The sequence below is a fragment of the Rattus norvegicus genome, chromosome 8 (assembly GCF_021556685.1).
Source record: "Rattus norvegicus strain SHRSP/BbbUtx chromosome 8, alternate assembly SHRSP_T2T, whole genome shotgun sequence".
NCBI classification, from domain to species: Eukaryota; Metazoa; Chordata; class Mammalia; order Rodentia; family Muridae; genus Rattus; species Rattus norvegicus.
This window is the reverse complement of record NC_141541.1, coordinates 81,326,487-81,348,455: the sequence shown is the minus strand read 5'-3', so window position 1 is coordinate 81,348,455 and position 21,969 is coordinate 81,326,487. Positions and strand designations below refer to the sequence as shown.

The window sequence follows — 21,969 nt, the reverse complement described above, 5'->3', positions numbered from 1 at the left end:
GTGTAAAGATACTAAAAGAGGACACGGGAAGCGGAGTTAGGAAGGTGAGGGGCTCTGCAGGGTGGAGCCCAGCACCCCACCGAATGTCCACTTTTAATTTAATCTTTTGTGTGGCCAGGTTTTGTGCAAGCCTGCTCAGGCCCATTGTTCCCCAGCAACCCCGACCAGAGCTCTCCTTGGTCAGGCTAGCCAGGGTGACTGCACTGCCCCGAGCCTGTCCCTCCCAAACAATACCCCCCATATAATTATTCAGAGAAGAGGCCGGCCGTAGGGGCTGCTGTGACACCTGGGTCGTGGCCTCTGACACGGAATCTGGGGCCAGCCCAAGTCTGGTCCAGCAGGCAGAGAGGCAGGAAAAATGCTAAGGGGGGATGGGTGGGAAAGGAAGGCGGAGAGCGGCGCTGGGCGTTAAGACACCGCACTTAAGCACAGCACGGAAAGACTAAGTCTCATTTCAACAGTAGGCTGGCCTCACGTTTCCCAAGTGACTGGAGTTTCCCTGCTACTGAGACATTATTGGAGGAATGGGTTTCTTGTTCCTTTTGGTTTTTTTGAAATCACCTTTTAGTGGGCATGCAAATACAATGGATTTCATTATCTTTTACCTGTTTTAAGTTCCCATCTGTATCACCACACAGCAGATCTTTTTTTAGGATCCACTCTTATATGGCCAATGCACTTATTAGAACGGGCGGTGGGGGATTCAGACCCTCAACCGTTTTGTTCCAATGTGCTAGCGTGCTGAATTAAAAGTCGGGTTTCAGCTGAGAATGTTAATCTTGCTTTAGGCTTAGATCTAAAAATTGATCTCCTTTTACCTTACAAGCTGGTTTTCTGTATGCCTGTTTACTTTGTCGGAGTTGTAAACAAGCCTCACTTTTCTTTGACCGAGTGTGCCAAAATGTTACAAAACTGCTCTGTGAGGTGTGGAGTGTGTGAGTTCCCAACCTAGGCTTTCCTGTGAGCCAAAGGGAGGGTCTAAACCTGAAAAGACTAGGGTCCTTTTGTTTGGCCTCCTGAAGGGCCTTAACACAAACACCTCCTCTATCCCTGCTAGTGACAATATCCCTCTCTCATAGTGAGCACAGGATAATTTTAGGGAAAACCCTTCCTATTTTAGAATTAACTTCCTATCAAAACTAGCTGGCACATATAGACTACTGGCGATCTCTATCACAACAACCTCCCCGTAAAAGCTGTGACTAACTGCTCCAGACCCAGACAGAGGCAGCAGGCTTCCTCGATTAATACTGCGTATGAAATGTTTTGATCATGTTATTTCTTTTCAGGTCTTGTGTTTTTACTTTTGTATGTCAGACTCTATTCACACAGCATGATCAATCAAAAGTTTAGGGTGTAGCGCCCCTTACTTGAGCCCTGCTGGGAGAGAACCTGACTTATTCACACACTGAAAACCTAATCTAAAAGTGACATAACACACCCCCACTTAAACTTCAGATCTTATGTGCTCGTCTAAAGAGACACCTTCCCTTGTGGGTCAGTACGGAAGAAAGGCGGCCCAGAGGTCCTGTATTGTAAGCTCATTCTCCCACTCTGCTATCATCAAACAGAGAGAAGGTTGATAACTTCCTATGGGCAGGAAGAAAAAAAGATTCCAACAGAACAGCGACTAAGGGACTAGCAGCATGGCTCAGCAGCTGAGAGGCTTAGCTGCTTTTCCAGTGGACCAGGGTTTGATTCCCAGCACAAGCATAGTGACTCACTGTCTGGGGATCTGTTGTCCCTTTCTGGTTTCTAGGCACTAGGCACATGTATAGTCACAGACTTAGATGTTGGCAAAACATTGAGTCTAACTGTCCCCAAATTCATGACAGCAGTATATGAATAAGTACTAATGAGGTTGTGCCCATGTACAAGCTCCCAACTATCTCAGTGTAAAAGAAGCCAGATGTGCTGGGGCAATCCCTCAACCCACGAACCCAGGAGGTAGAGCCAGGCGAGCTCCCTAGAGTGTGAGGCCAGCCTGGTTTACACAGTGAGTTCTGGGCAAGCTCCGACTGCATAGAGAAACCCTGCCTAAAAACCAAACGGAAACAAGTAAACTAAATGGACTGTTTATTATAAGTAAATTTCAATTCTAACACAAGAGAGTGTTAGCATACCTAATAAGACAATCAGAGCCTATCAGTTTACAAGTGAGGTTTACTTAAAACTCTCACATAAGGGGCTGGGGATTTAGCTCAGTGGTAGAGCGCTTACCTAGGAAGCGCAAGGCCCTGGGTTCGGTCCCCAGCTCCGAAAAAAAGAACCAAAAAAAAAAAAAAAAAAAAAAAAACTCTCACATAAGAAAAGGAATGAAGTTCATTGGCCATGTCAGCATTTTCTTTTTTTTTTTTAAGTTATTAGTTTATTCCCAGTACTTTCCCCAGTACTCTGCTGTTCCTAAGAATCCGTCATAACTGAGGCTGTCAAACCAGACACAACAAGGGGTTGTTTCTTCCAGATGGAAAAGTCACTCTCTATTGAAGTCCAGAAGAGCCAACAAACCACAGGAAGACAGTTCTCTAGGCGTCTGCTTGAAACCAACAGCTACAGCACGACTGCTGGTCTTCAGTGAGAGCCATCCATGTTAGCATTTTCATCGAGAGCAGGGCTTGCCCAGAAGCCCTGGGAGGAGGCATCGAGCCTCACACACTACTGTACCTACCTCACATTTGTTTAAGTAGCTGCCCTGACGGCTTCACACACATCAGTTCCTTACAAACAATATTTTTATAGACTGGCAGAGGAAGCCTATTCATGACAGCCGAACTTCCCCTGAAGCCATGAAATAAATTTCCTTCCAGGACTAACAGTTCTCCACCTCCCAGTCATGGACTCACCGTGGCATTTTGACCCTTGTGTGAAGCAACGTGAAAATATCATCCATCACTCTCTGAACCACAGGGACTTGGGTGGGAGGGGGCCAGATGCATTGCAAAAACATCTGTAGTTTGATAACCATCTCTCGACGTGCAACCCTTGGTGGTTCAAAGAATGCACGCAGGATGGGAGGAGAGATGGAGGGTGAAAGCCTGGAACCGCTCTTCAATTTCTTCCCAAGTGGGAAGCACACTGTTGAAAGTGCAGGCTCATCAATCATGGTGTAAAACCCTCACTGCTTATTTATGCCTCCTCAGAAGTCACCAGGCACAGGCTTACAACTTACTTACACTCGCTGCATGCATCACTGGGAAACCGACTCTAATGTTAGCACTCCACAAGAGAATCCTTTGATGCAAGCAAACATTTTAATCGGCTATAGGTGATGCATGCAAATTCTATTAAAATCACCAATCTTTCAGAGAACTGAGAACAGTGAAGCCCTATGGGATAGCAGAAGTGTTCGTGTGTGTGTGCATGTGTGTGCATGTGTGTATATGTGTATTTTAATTTTCAAGTTTATTTACTTTGTGAGTATAAGCGTCAGGATGATTTGCTATAGTGCATGTATGGGGATGAGAGGATAATTTCTAGTAAGCCTTTCTCTCCTTTTAACCTGTGGGTCCCAGAATTCAAACCCAGGTCTTCAGGCTGGGATAGCAATCACCTCCACTCACTTAGCTACCACACACAAGTCCATACATATGACTCAAAGATTTGCTCCTGTGTTTATTTCTGTGTATGGGTGTGTCTGAATGCATGTCTGCATGGATGCTCCTGGAAGTCTGAGGGGGTTTGGATCCCCTGGAGCTGGAGTTACGTGAATATGGGAAACATGACATACTTCCGGGAACTGAAACCAGGCCCTGCAGGAGACTAGAAAGCATTCTTAATCACTCAACCCTCTTCTCTAGCCCCAATAAATATAATTTTAAAAATTCAAACATGGTTGGGGATTTAGCTCAGCGGTAGAGCGCTTGCCTAGCGAGCGCAAGGCCCTGGGTTCGGTCCCCAGCTCCGAAAAAAAGAAAAAAGAAAAAAAAATTCAAACATATTTTGATTATTGTTTTCTTTCCATTTTTATATATGTGTGCTTGTATGCTTTTGACCATCATGTAAGGACATAAAGAGACGAGAAGTGAGTGTCGGATACCCTGGAACTGAACAACAGCTGTAAAGAGCCATGCGGGTGCTGGGAACAGAACCTGTGTGTCCTCTGTATTGCTCAGTGGGAGTGCACAAGGCCCTGGGTTTTAACCTCCCACTTCCCCACAAATTTAGTGGTTTTTTTCTTACGATCATAAATTTTATACAATTCAGATAAAAAAAGAAAATATTCCTGACATCAGCATCTAAAGGTAAGCACTGCTATTTAATTCTGTTTACTATTCACAGGCGCCATATTTAGGTTTTTAAAAATTGTACTTTATAATCTGCCTTTTGTATTCACTAAAGACGGTGCACTATGCAGGCCATTAAATGTTTTAATTTAATTTTTTAAAAAGATTTATTCATTTATTATCTATAAGTACACTGTAGCTGTCTTCAGATACACCAGAAGAGGGCATCAGATCTCTTTACAGGTGGTTGTGAGCCACCATGTGCTTGCTGGGAATTGAACTCAGGACCTCTGGAAGAGTAGTCGGGTACTCTTTACCGCTGAGCCATCTCTTCAGCCCTTAATTTTATTTTTAATATTTAAAAAAATTTTTTTGTGATGGGTGTTTTGTTACAAGTATATTTGTGCATCGCATGCATGCAGTACCCATGAATGCCAGAAGAGGGCACTGGGTCCCCAGGAACTGGATTTACAGGCAGTTGTGAGTTGCCATGTGCTGCGATCTGAACCCATGGCCTCTGGAAGAACAGCCAGTGCTCTCCACTGCTAGCTATCTCTCCACCCCTTCTGCCATTAAATATTTTTCTAAAACCTTCTCCTCAATGTCCACACTTACTTGAATTGTCTGATATACTGTAGTTTACCTTTTAATTTCATTTTATCATGCCTACTTATTTGCATGTGTGTATATGCGCCACAATCAGAGGACAAGTCTTGGTTCTCTTCTCCTTCCCAGTGGATCCAGGGACTAAAGTCAGGTTTCCAGGCTTGGCAGTGGTACCTTTACCCAAAGAGCCCTGCCACGAGCCTGACCGTTTATTTGGGAGGCTATGACAGCACAGAGGATACTCTTGCACATTGTCCCACTTTCCAACATTGGTCGCTACCAAAGGGAGGTCTGGTAAAAGTAAGCATACGGTATGTCCCTCTAGGTTTTGTGCTACCCAACTGGTCCCTAAAAAAGCCATTCATTTATTTTCTGCTCCCACCTTTACCATGAGTGTCTGAAGATTACCAACTCCTGGTTCTCATCTCACCCATTTGTCTGTTTTGAATCATTTCAATTTGTCTTATATGAAAGAAGAATGAAGGACTGGAGATGGCTTAGTCAGTAAGGGCCTGTCAGGTCAGCATGAGGACTTGAGCTTAGATGCTCCACACTCAGGTGAGAGGCCAGCAAGGTGGAACCAGCAAGAGGAGGGAAGAGACGAGGTTCCCTGGAGCTTGCTGGCTCGCCGGCCTGGTCTAACCAAGGAGCTCCAAGTTTGGGAGGGAGACCCTGTCTTTAAAACTAAGGTGGAGATGCCTTATGTCTAATGAAAGATACCTGTGTCAACCTTTGGCCCTTACATTCGTGTGTGAGTGTGCATATAGGTGTGCACGTATGCATGTGTGTGCACACACACATACTCATACTCATTCAGGGTAGAGCCAGTGTGATATATAAATGTTGAATAATGACAGTGGTTAGACATATTTACACACCCTCCCCTATGATAACTGAGTGAAACCTGCTGCCTTCATTCTGCATAGCTACAATATGACAGTCACCCTAGCATGCTTTGAAAGCGAGCTGCTACTGCCGAGTTCAATCAAGGGTTCTCCCTCCCATCCACACAGAACTCACAGGGCCCTGCAACAGACTACTATGGTAACTAAAGAGGCCCCACCCCAGGGCCTCTGCAGACACTAAACTCAATTAGAATTTGAGTGTATAATTACAACTTGTGGGGCAGGGTGACAAATGTCCTTGCCTTTCTCAAGACTTGAAAGCTTCACAGCTGAAGTCACTTGGAAATACTAGATTCAGAATTTTAGAGCAGGCTGGGTGGCGGTGGCCCACACCTTTAATCCCTGTAGAGACTGGCAAATCTCTGTGAGTTCAAGATCAGTCTGGTCTACAGAGTGAGTTCCAGGACAGCCAGGGCTACAAAGAGAAATCCTGTCTTGAAAAAAAGAAGTCTAGAACAGCAATTAGTCTCCAATTTTAAAAGCTTTTCTTTCCATTAATAATTGTATTTGCGTGAGTGCCTGTGTATGGAGATGTGCGTGCACATCTGTGTGTGTGCTTGTAGAAGCTATCTTGGGAGTTAGTCCTCAGGGGTCGGTCACCTTGTTTTTTGAGACAGTGTTCCTCATTGGCCTCAGGATCACAGATTAGACTAAACTAGATGGACCTCAAGTCACAGAGATCCTCATGCCTTGGCCTAACCGGTCCAGGACTGGGATCACAAGGGTTCACAACCATGCATAGCCTTTTCACATGGGTTCTGAAGACAGAACTCAGGTTTATAATACAGCCAGCACTTACAAATCAATTATCTGTCCAGTTACAATAATTTTATTTTTAGTTTTCTTCTGTACTGCTGAGGAGAGAGCCAGACCCTTGCTCTAAGTGTCCCACCACTTGGCTACGCCCCAGACTCAGTAGTATTTTTTACTACCATATGTGTTTATGCACAGGCCTTCGTTTACTTATTTTTTATGATTTATTTACTGTGTATACAGTGGTCTGCCTGCATGTACGACTCCACACCAGAAGAGGGCGTCAGATCTCATTATAGGTAGCTGTGAGCCACCACGTGGTTGCTGGGAATTGAACTTAGGACCTTTAAAAGAGCATCCAGTACTCTTAACCTCTGAGCCATCTCTCTAGCCCCCCCTTCATTTACCTTTTGTGTGACACACATTCTATTATTTCGTTAAAAAATAAACATATAAAACTATCTTTAAAGCCTAAGACAAAAACATTCTCCCCGAGAGGGTACGGCATTTTCCCCTCACATACAAAAAGGATAATTAACAGAAAGGATAATTAACAGAAAGGGTAATTAGAACAAAGCTTAAAATCCATTTGCATTCAGCTTTTAAGGAACAAAGTTCAAAACAAAACCAAACTGAAGTCCACAAGTGTAATTACTGAACTGCATTTTCCCCTTCTCTCCACCCAGAAGCTTTTTTTTCACGTGTTAATGGTGGCATTTTAAAAAAAAATCTCTTTAACTTAGCTCTTTAAGGACCTCGGCTTCTAAGAATTCCTGACATTCACCAGAACCTTCCAGAGTGGTCTGTGCATCAACACTGGGACAGCATCGATTTAACTTCCTACAAGGCCTCTTCCTTCTGTAAGAGATGGCAGGCACTTACCGCGATTATGGGACTTAAAAAAAAAAAGAAAAAAAGGGAGACTGCAAAGCTTAGCAAAGACCTCCATTCCTAAGAATAATGGCTGGAAACTGTGGCCCCAGCAACAGTGAGGAACCCTCAGTACCAACCAGCAGCTAAGCAGAATGAGCCATGCACTTGGACACACAGAACGGACAGCAGGAAGTAAAACTGTAAATTCAGTTTAATGTCCTTCAAAACACAAGTACCGTAGACAATAGTGGGTGTCCAAAAGGAGAGGTGACGTTAAAGGGGCTGGGAAGCTACCAGTTGAATAATTATTAAACAGATCTAATATCATCAGATGGAAACCACAGCACCCCGCCCCCAGCGGCTTGATTTCAAGTATCCCATGGAATGAAGCTTAAAATTTTTCCTCCTAGAGACAAACAGGGGAAATTGTGTATTTTGTTTGTTATGTGACTTCCAATCTCCTTTATCTTTCGATTATGCCCATTTTGGGGGAAAATGTTTCTTGTTGCCTTTTTCTTTCTTAAACAAATAGGCAAAGAAAACAAAACCCATGTGGGCTGAAGGATATATTTCAGTGGCAGGGTTTTTCCAAGCACAGGCAGACCCCAGGCTTTGATCTGGTACCTGTGTCCCCGACAAAAGCTGAGACAGAAAATGGAACTATCCAAGTATTTCAATCAGAAATTTAACTTGATGTAGCTGGCAGGGTGAGGGGATGTGAGCAGAGCCAGGCAGTAGTCGGCATAACCATGCCCCACCCCCTAGCCCCCATGATATCAGACCCTAAAAGTTAACCCGGTGGGCGATAGGGTTGATTTTGAAACACCACAATTGGTATTCCACTCTACACCGACCAAGGAAAGCCAAACAAAGCATCAGAGCGACTTAAAAGAAAGGGACTTCCTCACCCAGCTTCTGCTCTCCACGGGGGCCTGGCTTTATTCAGGACTCCTTTCAGACCAGCGTGTGAAGTGACTACTGTAAATCTTTGCCCAGCGCCAAAGGTCAAAGGGTTATCTGCAGTTACCTGTGCTGTGGGCTTTTAGAGCACACTGGCTTCTTCATTCTTTCTTTTCTTTTTCTTTTTTCCCAAGCATGAAGAAAAGCTGATGAATCACATCAAACTAATTTAGGTCCTAAAAAAACAAAGCTTCGATCCTGTGGATAAACTGTAGTCCTGAGAGAAGGGAGCAAACATCAACTTTTCAGCTGTCCACAAAGAGAGGCCAGATGTGGTGGAGCCCCTCCCACCACACAGCTGCTAAAACAGTAAAACTTCAAACTCACAAAAGGGAAGCCATTTAGGCAAATGCAATTTTGTTCTGGGGGAGAGAAGAAACCTTTACTTTATTGTGTTTTGTTTTTTTTTAAAGTAGCTAAGGCTTCTGCTTACACACACACACACACACACACACACACACACACACACACACACACACGGCTCATTTGATTAATTAGACAGATTTTTTTTAATTTAGAGAATACTTTATTAGTTTTTGTAATCAAACCCACGTAGATAAGACCTTACATATTTAATACAGTGTGTTACCCCTGTACAAATGGAAAAAACTTAAGTTCAACATTTCTAGACCAATATGGCTGTTAATTTCTGTACAGTGCCAACTCAACACAGTAAACGGGGATACTTTTTTCCAAAGTTGACAGCACAGCTAAAGTTTCAAAAAATTCAAATTATATATCTGTATATAAATATTTATATTTATATAAAAAGACCAATAATAGCAGTGTGTTATGCATCAACAGCAGCAACAGCTTTTCCAGGTTCTGCAGTCATCTGAACAAAACTGTAGAGACATCCAGCACACTCCATTAAAAAAAAAAAGTAAAAAAACAAAACCCGACAAAACAGCACAGTTCTGTTACTCTTGTGGTACCTGGCACCATTTTTTTTTATAAATTAGCTTCTCAATCATCATCTGGAAAGAAAACATTCTGAGCAACATCATTAAAAACAGCTCTGATAAAGCACGGTCACTACTACGTGTCATAAAGCAGGTACAAGCTATTTTACATCCACAGAGGTATGATACAGTACTGTCCTACATCTATAATACTAGAGGATACAATTTAAAAGGCATTATTTGAGACTTGATTCTACTTTTCCAGCAGAGGACCCAAAGGATGGTGTGACACAGCTTTGTAAAATACTCTAGACAGGATTTCCTTTCACTAGTGGCACAGTTCTAAGGATTCATTCTCTCCATGAATGTCAGCTAAAACCGTTATTAAAAAAATGAAATATCCCTAGAACAAAACCGTATAACCACCGGATTCACATGAAGATGACCTAGTGGAGACAAGCTGGACCTCACCTTACCAACAAGCTATCAAATCTGTTATGTTTAAACAGTGAGACCTCCAAGGAAGGAGATGCCAAGTAGTGCTTCAAAGCTTCGGACCACAATCAAACACAGCATCCTTTTCAACAGAAGCAGAAGCTCATCTGAATATGCTCAAGGATGCTGACATCAACATTTAATCATCTCCTCACTCATCCAGGAAGAAGGGGAGATCAGTTACTACTGTACTTTATTGTGCTCAACCAAATCACCATGTTACAAAAATAGCAAGCTGCCATAATAAAAAATAAGGCTCCTCTATCCAGCACCAGATAGCATCATTTTACTTTCAAGCCTAGAAATTGCACACTTGTATATAAACCAACCGAAGATGAGGATTGAGAGTTCATCTTGGTGGATTTTTCCTTTGATGAATATGAAGTGTCCTTCCTTATCCTTTTTGATGACTTTTAATTGAAAATTGATTTTATTTGATATTAGAATGGCTACTCCAGCTTGCTTCTTCTGACCATTTGCTTGGAAAGTTGTTTTCCAGCCTTTCACTCTGAGGTAGTGTCTGTCTTTGTCTCTGAGGTGTGTTTCCTGTAGGCAGCAGAATGCAGGGTCCTCATTGCGTATCCAGTTTGTTAATCTATGTCTTTTTATTGGGGAGTTGAGGCCATTGATGTTGAGAGATATTAAGGAATAGTGATTATTGCTTCCTGTTATTTCATATTTGGATGTGAGGTTATGTTTGTGTGCTTTTCTTCTCTTTGTTTTGTTGCCAAGATGATTAGTTTCTTGCTTCTTCTAGGGTATAGCTTGCCTCCTTATGTTGGGCTTTACCCTTTATTATCCTTTGTAGTGCTGGATTTGTAGAAAGATATTGTGTAAATTTGGTTTTGTCATGGAATATCTTGGTTTCTCCATCTATGTTAATTGAGAGTTTTGCAGGATACAGTAACCTGGGCTGGCATTTGTGTTCTCTTAGGGTCTGTATGACATCTGTCCAGGATCTTCTGGCCTTCATAGTTTCTGGCGAAAAGTCTGGTGTGATTCTGATAGGTCTGCCTTTATATGTTACTTGACCTTTTTCCCTTACTGCTTTTAATATTCTTTCTTTATTTTGTGCGTTTGGTGTTTTGACTATTATGTGACGGGAGGTGTTTCTTTTCTGGTCCAATCTATTTGGAGTTCTGTAGGCTTCTTGTATGCCTATGGGTATCTCTTTTTTTTAGGTAAGGGAAGTTTTCTTCTATGATTTTGTTGAAGATATTTACTGGTCCTTTGAGCTGGGAGTCTTCACTCTCTTCTATACCTATTATCCTTAGGTTTGATCTTCTCATTGAGTCCTGGATTTCCTGTATGTTTTGGACCAGTAGCTTTTTCTGCTTTACATTATCTTTGACAGTTGAGTCAATGATTTCTATGGAATCTTCTGCTCCCGAGATTCTCTCTTCTATCTCTTGTATTCTGTTGGTGAAGCTTGTATCTACAGCTCCTTGTCTCTTCTTTTGATTTTCTATGTCCAGGGTTGTTTCCATGTGTTCTTTCTTGATTGCTTCTATTTCCATTTTTAATTCCTTCAACTGTTTGATTGTGTTTTCCTGGAATTCTTTCAGGGATTTTTGTGTCTCCTCTCTATGGGTTTCTACTTGTTTATTTATGTTTTCCTGGAATTCTTTCAGGCATTTTTGCGATTCCTCTCTGTAGGCTTCTACTTGGTCTCTAAGGGAGTTCTCCACGTCTTTCTTGAAGTCCTCCAGCATCATGATCAAATACGATTTTGAAACTAGATCTTGCTTTTCTGGTGTGTTTGGATATTCCATGTTTATTTTGGTGGGAGAATTGGGCTCCGATGATGCCATATAGTCTTGGTTTCTGTTGCTTGGGTTCCTGCACTTGCCTCTCGCCATCAGATTATCTCTAGTGTTACTTTGTTCTGCTATTTCTGACAGTGGCTAGACTGTCCTATAAGTCTGTCTGTCAGGAGTGCTGTAGACCTGTTTTCCTGTTTTCTTTCAGCCAGTTATGGGGACAGAGTGTTCTGCTTTCGGGCGTGTAGTTTTTCCTCTCTACAGGTCTTCAGCTGTTCCTGTGGGCCTGTGTCTTGAGTTCACCAGGCAGGTTTCTTGCAGGGGAAAAGTTGGTCCTACCTGCGGTTCCAAGGCTCAAGTTTGCTCGTGGGGTACTGCCTAAGTCCTCTCCGAGGTGGCAGCAACCAGGAAGACCTGTGCCGCCCCTTCCGGGAGCTTCAGTGCACCAGGGTTCCAGATGGCGTTTGGTGTTTTCCTCTGGCGTCTGGATGTGCACAGAGTGCAGTCTCTTCTGGTTTCCCAGGCGTGTCTGCCTCTCTGAAGGTTTGGCTCTCCCTCCCACGGGATTTGGGTGCAGAGAACTGTTTATCCGGTCTGTTTCCTTCAGGTTCCGGCGGTGTCTCAGGCGCAGGGGTCCTGCCGCTCCTGGGCCCTCCCCTACGGGAACCCAGAGGCCTTATACAATTGCCTCTTGGGCCAGGGATGTGGGCAGGGGTGGGCAGTGTTGGTGGTCTCCTCCGCTCTGCAGCCTCAGGAGTGCCCACCTGATCAGGCGGTGAGGTCTCTCTCCCACGGGGTTTGGGAGCAGAGAGCTGCTGCGGGCCGGGATCCGCGGGTGTGGGACTTCCGACAGATTTTTTTTTTCAGCGATCACTGTGCATACTCAGGAATTTCAAAGGGGAGGCTGTTCAAGGCAGGACTTCAAAATTCAGAAGTAAAACCCCACAAATGCACAAAGATTTCATTGGGTTTGACATTTTTGGAAAAAGTGAACTATTTTCTAAAAGATAGCTCCCAACCACTTCATGAAATACGTGAGCATGCTATTTCTTTCCCTCCAAAATATTTTTGTTTTGTTTTTTAGTATGAAATAAAGCCACGAACTCTACCTCCCTGCCAGGAGTGCAGTCTCATATCCTACAGTGCACAGCAGAAGCTAGAGGGGCACTTCCTTCTGGGGTGCTGTTGTGGTCTCATCTCTGTAGTCCCCTGTGTGTAAAGGAAGAACAGCCTGTGTTTGACGCTGGCCTCAAGAAGGCTTTCTACTGATGAAGAACGTGCAGCCATCTTCTGTGACTTGCTGGAAATCCAATTCAGAACAATCACTGCATCAGTTCTGCCAGAATAGGGCTGAGTCCAATCCCCTTTGTTTCTTGTTCCTTTCTCATCAATTGGTTTCTTTATTCTTTAAAATTTTTCATAAATGTACATAATGTGTCTCAATGAAAATCGACCTTCACTCCCACCTCCAACTCCCTCTGGGACCAGCTCCCTCCAGCTCCCTCATGTGTGTGCATATGTATGTATGCATGTATTTTCAGTTCACTTGAAACTATTATCAGTCAACTAATACTGCCCAAGATGCTTAGGATGGGTTGTGCACTGATGCCGAGGGGATAATCTACCAGTAGACACTCTATCTACCACTCTCAAAGTAAAGTGCCTCTCCGTCCCCTAACAGCCACAAATGGCCACCCGGAACTTCCTATGTACTTTCTAGAGGCCATGGATACAGATTCAGTGCTTAGAGTGGCATCACACTCGGCATCATCCGCACATTAAGAGTTCTGGAGGTTTTAGTAGTTTGATTTTGTTGTTGCTGTTGTTGTTGTTGTTGTTTTGTTTTGAAGGAGTCCATTGAAAGGTGCAGCTCAGAAAGAGATAACATCTGAAGTTTCACCTTCACACAGGAAAGGAACCTTCAGGGAGATTTGTCTGCCCTGCCCCTTCCCCCTCCTTTACTTAACTTTCTGTTTAAGCAAGCCATGATTGGTGACGACTTTGTTATTTTCTCTCAGGACAGCACTGCAGAAATACTGGGTCCTGCCAGGCACGGTATGACACAACAACTTCAACCCCACATCCCAGCAGAGGCAGAGGTAGATAGCCTCTGAGTTTGAGGCTAGCCCGGCCTATGGCATGAGCTCCAGGACACCCAGCGCTACACAGAGAAATGATGCGAGCTAGAAAAAGCAACCAGGGCTGGGGATTTAGCTCAGTGGTAGAGCGCTTACCTAGGAAGCGCAAGGCCCTGGGTTCGGTCCCCAGCTCCGAAAAAAAGAACCAAAAAAAAAAAAAAAAAGCAACCCTTCCCTCCTTGAATATTTTATGTCAGATATTTGTCATAGCAATGAAAGAACTAATATGTCCACAGGATACTGAACTGTTGTGGACAGGCCACTGAGGTGTCATAATTAAAAGAAGAATCAGGGCTGGAGAGATGGCTCAGCGGTTAAGAGCACTGACTGCTCTTCCAGAGGTCCTGAGTTCAAATCCCAGCAACCACATGGTGGCTCACAACCATCTGTAATGAGATCAGATGCCCTCTTCTGGTGTGTCTGAAGACAGTGACAGTGTACTCATATATGATAAATAAATCTTAAAAAAAAAAAAAGAAGAAGAAGAATCAATGTTTCCTTCTCCTCAACCTTGTTGTTCTGAAAGCTCTCCTTAAAATGCAACAGTATCCACTCAGAGCTCAGGAGCAAGGCGCTACCATTGTCCTCTGACCAATCACATTTAAAAAAGCGCTAATAGCTGCTGAGAATTTGCTACCCATTGCACCAAAGGTTCCACAGCTAAGAGGGTAAACTCTGGGATTCAAGCCCCAGCCACCTGATCTCAAAACCCTTAAGTCTTCTGATTCAACTGTCACCACAGCTAACATACAACAATTCTGTCATGTCTGATAGTTTCCGTGCTGCCTCTGGGTGGGCAAGCCCAGCCCCGACACAAACAGTGGTAATCACTAAGCTGCTGGGTGTTTCCCTTCTGTAGATGACTCTGAGAATGTCCCATGAAAACAATCGTCTGTGATTGTTGCCTTTTGGGAACGTGGCCTATCATTCCACTCCCAGAGTGCCATCGAGATTCATCATGGCTGTTTTTTCTTGCCAATGTTGACACAATTTTTCACCGCTGAGTACTCTTACATGAGTATTCTTTCTGTACACTGGAGTTATTTCAGGCAACTCTGAACTGAGCTAGCTATATATGATGTGAGTCTAAGTTTGTGTGTGTGAGTGTTTTTGTGTGTGTGCTTGAGTGCAAGTTGGGAGTGTGCCCTGAATACAAGTGTGTAGCGGAAGCCCTCAGGTGTCCTCTTCCATTCTTCTCCGCTGTATTTCCTTGAGGCAGGGTCTCTCATGGAACCTGGAGCTCAGGCTAGGGTCCTCAGCTAGGCTGGCCAGCCAGTAAGCTTGGCTACCCCTGTCTTTCTCCCCCCACTCCTCACCCCCAGTTCTGGGTTACAGATGCACACAGCCATGCCAGCCTTTTTTTTTTTTGTTGTTTTTTGTTTTTTGTTCTTTTTTTTCGGAGCTGGGGACCGAACCCAGGGCCTTGCGCTTCCTAGGTAAGGGCTCTACCACTGAGCTAAATCCCCAGCCCCCCATGCCAGCCTTTAAAAATGGGTACTTCGGGGTTGGAGATTTAGCTCAGTAGTAGAGCGCTTGCCTAGGAAGCGCAAGGCCCTGGGTTCGGTCCCCAGCTCTGAAAAATAGAACCAAAAAAAAAAAAAAAGGGTACTTCAGGGGTTGGGGATTTAGCTCAGTGGTAGAGCGCTTGCCTAGGAAGCTCAAGGCCCTGGGTTCGGTCCCCAGCTCCGAAAAAAAGAAAAAAGAAAAAAAAGAAAAATGGGTACTTCAAAAAATATCCATCCTAAAATTAGAAATTTTGCTCTTCTGGAATCTAAAGGGACCGTTCAGGGTTGAGAGTGTGTGTTGATCTTTCAGAGACCTGGAGTTTGGTCCCCAGTACTATAATCAGGTGGTTCACAGCCATTTGTAACTCCAGGGATAGGGGATGCAATGCTCTCTTCTGGTCTCTTTAGGCATCAGTTGTCACGATGCACCCCACACACCACACATAATTAAAAATAAAATAAATCCTTTACCAAAAACTGTTTTTCTAGTGACCTCTGTCTCTTAGGCAATGGCTTCCCAAAGAGTCAGGCAAAGAACCACAGGGGCCAACACTTCATTTTGTGAGGACAGTTTTGATTCTGGGGTTCATTGTTAGTGATTACTGAAGCTCATTAACAGACTTTTCTAAATTTAGGTCGTTTTCTGATTTGCAGGACCAAGAATCTTCTGTGACATAATCCTAGCAGTAGCCAAAGGGAACAGAGACTGCCCTGGCCCCTTCAGGTCGGACCTATTGAGTTCCGCTGAACACTGAGGCTCTGTATTCCACATTGCTACGGAGGGCCAAGAGCCCATCACATGACTGACTGGGCTGAAAAATATCCTTTTTTTTGAACGAGAACTAAAGGCTCCCAGGTTCGCCTTAAAAACCACGTTGTTTAAACTGTGAATTAATGAACTCCATGGTGATTTGCTTATTTCTTTGCTCACTTCACAACACAAAATAGAATTAATTTGACACTGTCATAACTTCCTAATATGAGGTGCACCAAGCCTAGAATAATTAATTTTTCTCAGAGGATGGAATGTTCTGTTAGACTTGCCATTGGGAACCTCCTGGGAGCTAACTCACAAAGGAGTGACAAGGTAAGATGACAAGGTAAGATGTCACAGACCTGGCATAAGTAAAACCGGTAAACTGAAATCTCAAAACGTTAATTTCGGGGTTGGGGATTTAGCTCAGTGGTAGAGCTCTTGCCTAGGAAGTGCAAGGCCCTAGGTTCGGTCCCCAGCTCCGGAAAAAAAAAAAAGAACCAAAAAAAACCAAAAAACGTTAATTACTCTTATACATGAAAGTGACAAATATGGAGGAGCCCCCCTTCAGCATTTCAGTAAACGTCCAGGTTATGCTGCTGGTCTTGGGATGACATTTTGAATGGAAGCTATGTAAATTCTGCACTTCATAAAGTCATAGCAAGGTCAGCTGTCTGTGACCCGGTGTATGAGCTAAAAATGGTCTGTTAGGTGACGCCCTGTCTTTCAACATTGTGATGTGATGTTGTCCTCTACAAATGATTTGGATTTATTCATAGCCATGACGAGACACCTCTGGTCTTTGAGTCACAGGCTGGACATGTCTAGATGCAATTGGTTGTAAAATTAGTTTTAGAGAGAATACTATTGAAGGTGGGGGTGAGATAACACGTAATTATAACCTGAGCATTTGAAAATTTCAGGCAGGAAGATACTAAGTTCAAGTTCACCTTGGGTTTCATAGTCATGATACATCTACCCTGAACTACAAAGAGATTAAAAAAGGGGGAGGGGGGAGGCTAAGGATCTGGGGATATAGTTTAGTAGCACCCAGGAAAACCCAGACTTGAGCCTTATGATCACCAAAAAAAAAAAAAAACAAAAAAAAAAACCCAAAAAACAAACAAACAGCCCAAAACAAAACAATATAACCTACTATTTTGAGGCATGTCAAATTTCTATTTTTTTTCTTATTTCAGTGTCCACAGACAAAGTGGTATTGGAAAATGATCATGGATTTATGGGGTTTGATTCTTAGTGTTTGTTTTTGAGACAGAGTCTTTCTCTGTATCCCTACCTAGTCTCAACCACGTGACGCCCCTGCTTCAGCCTCCTGAGCGCTGGGAAGGCAGAGTTGTGTTTTCTGAGGCAACCTCTGTGTGCACTGGCAAAGCAAATTCCCAAGCCAGGCATTGCTTAGCCCACGGCTTTAGACTGCCAAAAAGAGCACACGCTGCTCTCCCAGAGGATCCCAGTTCAGTTCTCAGCTCCTGCCCAGGACAGCTGAGAACCACTTATCCTCCTGTTCCAAGGGACCTGACACCTCTGGCTTCTGCAGACGCTCACACTCACCTGCACATATCTCCTACACTCTCTACATACACATAAAAATAATAATAAAAATAAATCTTGAAAAAACAAACAAACTACCATGGCTTACATAATGGCATCCCATTCTGTAGCCCAGACTGGCCTCAAATTCCCAGCCACTCAGCCTTAGTCTCCTAAGGGCTGGGATTACAGGTGTGAGTCAGCACGGCTAGCAAGCCTTTATTCCCTTAAGATTTTATTTACTTTTATTGTATGTGTATGGGTGTTTTGTCTTCGTGTATATCTGTGCACCACATGCATGTCTGGTGTTAAAGGAGCCCAGAAGAAGGTATCAGAACCCCTACTACCAGTTGCAGACAATTTACGTTGCCATAGGGGTGCTAGGCACGGAACCCAGGTCTTCTGGAAGAGCATCCAGTGCTCTTAACCACTGAGCCATTTCTCCAGCCTCAAGACCATTACTTGATGTGATCCTTACCAAGCATAACACTACTGGGTCTGAAATGTCAAGTCTACTTAATTGTAATCCTTAAGAAGAAGAAGAAAAGTAACTGTGCAAAAAGTCAGGTCTATAACCAGAAAATAGAGTAGGGGAATCCAAAGCACTCAGGAACTCTTATGCAGGTGCAAGAAAACGTTAACTCTAACTTATGAGAGAGAGGGGCAGGGAAGGTAGAATGGCAAAGTCCCAAACTGTCTGTCCCCCTCCCCATGCCCCTCCCTCTGTCCTCCCCCGATTTCTTCTCTTTCCTAAACTGCGGGGCCATATCTGAGCCATTTATTTCATGACAGGGTCTTATATACCTAGATACTTAATTCTCTTTTCTATTTTCTGATGATTCTGTTTTATGTGCCTTCTTTCCTTTCCTTGGGAAAGTGGCTCAGGGTCCCACCCTGATGACCACACTCATCCCCACGATGCTCTCACTGGTCCCATTTCTAAGCACTATGATTTAGGGGCTCAGAGCTTCAACACCAGGGGTTTAGTGAAGACAAAAGAATTCAGGCCACAACACAGACACAAAACCTAACGCCTTACTTTCTGACTCATCAGGAGAAAATTTTGCTGATATTTAGCTTAGATTCTCTATTCTCAAACTAGAAAGAAATGCAAAAAAATTTAGGTTTCATCTAAACTCACTGGATAAAATCTGTGGCTTAACACAATCTATGGTTAATTTACCCACACACACACACACACACACACACACACACACACACACACACACACACTATATCCCAAGAAATATTTATTTCCTAATGAAATAATCATCATGATAAAAATCTTATTTGAATAAAGCTGGTTTGAGATGGCACAGTTCTGTAATCCTAGTGCATAACAGATGGAAACTGGAGGATCAGGAGTTCAAGTCCAGCCTTGGACAAATTCCAAATTAATTATAGAACCCTGCACCATCACCACCACCACCACCACCACCACCACCACCACCACCACCACCACCACCACGCGTGCGAGCACACACACACACACACACACACACACACACACACACACAAAGCCATACACCATCGCCACCCACCACAACAAAAACAAAAACCACTTGTGGATTTTTTTTTTCTTTCAGGTACAGGCTCCACCCTGAGTCATCGATTCCTCCCCCTAGGCTGGAATTCAACCCAAGGCTGCATTTGTGCTACTTGAGTGACCTGCCACTCAGGTGCACTCTCGGGTCTGGGGAAAGAATTCCTGCAAATGAGACGCCGCCATGTCTTCCAGGCTTCAGATGCCGTTCGAAGGGTGCTGTGCTAACCTCGGTCTGAATTACTTCACTCCTCCCTAACGTTCTGAAACAGACAGGATTGTTACTGTCTCTATCTAAAAGGTTAGGCCAGGATTTGCCATCACGACGCGGGTTTGACGTCAACTCTAGCAGAGAGGTGCTTAGGTGGCTGGTACCCTTGTCTGAGCTCAGCATGCTGGAAATGGCAGTGTGGCGGAGGGCTGACAGACGCCTTTGATGACTCTAGGAGGACTTGATAACGGGCGGGGATTTCCCAAACTGAAGAATGGATCAGAAGGTGTACCCCTAGCTGCACTGGCTGTGGAAACAGATGCACTAACTTCAGAACTTAAAGCGTCCTCTTCGGCTGCGGAGAGGGTTTCGCAGGTAAAGGCTCTTTCTGCCAAACTGACTCACATGGAGAAAAGAACTAACCCTGTTGTCTGGTTTCCACATGCACACCGTGACATAAGAATGCAGTCAAAATAAAAATAAATAAATGTAAATTTTATCCTTTTTTAAAAGAGAAATAACTAGGCTGGGCAGTGGCAGCACATGTCTTTAACCCCATCATTCCGGTGGTAGAGGGGCAGGAGGATCTCTGCTGAGCTTGAGGCCAGCCAGAGAGTTCCAGGACAGCCGGGGCTACATAGAGAAACCCTGTCCAGAAAAAACTAAACAAAACAACAACAACAAAAAAAAAAAACAAAAAATAAAGAAACAGATAAGATATTTTTCAATCTACTGTCAGGGAACATGGAGGTTTTATTAATTTTGTTTTTGTTTATTGTGTGATAATATTGCAAACATTTATCTTGTAACAACTTGGATGAACACTCAGAGAGGCAGGAAGAACTGTGAGTAAATCCTGAAGGGCCCTCAGCACAGCACTGAAAAGGGGTCCCACAAACGACTACATCGCAAGCCTAAAGCAACTTCTCCCCTAGAATACAAGCCAGATCCCAGGAAAGTGAACTGCGTTCTAAAATCAAACCTGGGCAGAGTAGAAGCACTAAGTACTTCCTCTGCGCCACCAAAGGGCATATCAAGGCCTGGACGCCGGGCCTTGTCCATATAAAGCCATTATACATTATTCAAACCATTATATTTTAGACCATTATATATTATATGCTATTATAATTATATATTTTATACATTGCATGTATACACACACACACACACACATACTATTCTATATTTTACTTTTTAAAGACATGAGAATTTATTTCTTCAACCCACAAAGTACTCCACATCTTAAGGAACTGAGCTTTGAGGTACTTAGGTAAAATGATTTAAAATACCTCCCACTAATAAACCCAATTAAATTCAGTTGACCAGGTCTTTGTGGGAACATTGTACAAGCAACCAATTAAATAGCATTTGACTTCATCTTTCCTGTTTTAAGGGAATTAAACCTCTCATATCTTCTGTCATGTCAACTTAAAAAAAAAAACAAACCACAATATCAATCCATTTGCTTTTCTGTCTTTTAGAACAAAGAACTAAGGATGTTTCTAGGGAGACCATGTCCCAATGACATACTTTTTAAATTGAAAACTTAATTACCAGAAATGAAAGCTGGGAGGGGTGGGGAAGGAGGACAGGTTCTAAAGGCATCAGAAGGGGTTAGTGTGAAAATGAAATTTTGAGAAAGCAGTTTGTTATATAAAACGACACTCGATCAGCAAGTAGAAGCATGTGAATTCATTTCCAAGGCCACTTAGCAAAGCTGGGTCTACTCAGACCACCCTTCCCAAGCTGTGGCTCTGTGAAAGCCGCATTCACCAGGCGAGGCACAGACAGGATTCCCTTAACCTACTGCCCTCTGGACACATCACTCTCTGTTAAACAGGCAGCCACTGCCAGATGCTCTGGCTAAAAATGGTCCCAGATGGTCAGCTGTCCCCTTCATAGAACACCCTTCCCTTCCTTTCCCTTCCCACGTCTTAACACTTGCCTGTCAAAAGCCTGACCAGGCCCTGGTGGGAACTTAATAACACAGAATAGAATCAGGGGTCCCAAGTTCGGAGGCACCTTGTAGTCTGCTGAACTGCTGAACACTACTTGAACCCACAGAAGTACACGCCTGCCAGCCATACCCCTGCAGAGGTCCTGAACTTGCTGCCTAGTGAGTTAGTGCTTACAGTGCTGGCACTGTGGGTGTGTGCACCACCACACCCAGCTTACTGTCAATGTCTGCATGCAACATTTCTCTGAGTTTCTTGCAAGAGCAGAGCTGCTTTCATTTGTGTTTTCTAGCCAGCTATTTGACTCTTTAGTGTGAACTAGCTGGAATGTACACCCCAGAAACATGCTGAGGAATAGATCGATCTCTATTTCTCCTATGTATTTCAAGTTCTTTAACAATAAGAAAAAAAAATCAAAGGGCCGAGTTGGATCTTTAGATGTTTTTCTTGTACATTTTTGAGCATTTATTCATTTCATACATATGAGTGTTTTGTCTGCATAGATGTCTATGTGGTATGTGTGTACCCAGTGCCTTTGGGGGCCAGAAGAGGTTGTCAGATCCCCCTGGGGCTGGAGTTACAGATAGTTATGAGCTGCCACATCAGGGCTTGTGTCCTCTGGAACAGCAAGTGCTCTTCACCACTGAGCCACAGCCCTCGCTCCTAAAAAGGATTTTCATCTTTATTTATGAGGTCTGCAGGAATGTCTACGTGCCGGTGCCGGTGATCCCCTGAATTGGCACTTATAGGTGGTTGCGAGCTGCCATATGGATTCAGGGAACCAGATTCTGGTCCTCTGCAAGAGTAGTACACGCTATTAACCACTGAGCCACCT

At 43.7% G+C, this 21,969-nt stretch overlaps 1 protein-coding gene and 1 non-coding gene across 4 annotated transcripts in view; both read right to left on the bottom strand.

Annotated features, from left to right (window-relative positions):
* The window catches only part of Prtg (protogenin), a 109,638-nt gene that overhangs the window by 32,347 nt on the left and 55,322 nt on the right, over positions 1-21,969 (bottom strand). The window contains exon 12 of one of the 3 annotated variants that reach the window (XM_087562206.1): positions 12,342-12,686. Coding sequence (XP_087418332.1) covers positions 12,634-12,686 — 53 coding nt within the window. The 3' untranslated portion in view covers positions 12,342-12,633. 3 annotated transcript variants of the gene reach the window in all.
* On the bottom strand, positions 2,450-2,585 carry LOC120094466 (small nucleolar RNA SNORA2/SNORA34 family). Its single transcript, XR_015628304.1, has one exon. It is a non-coding gene; the product is annotated as a small nucleolar RNA SNORA2/SNORA34 family (small nucleolar RNA).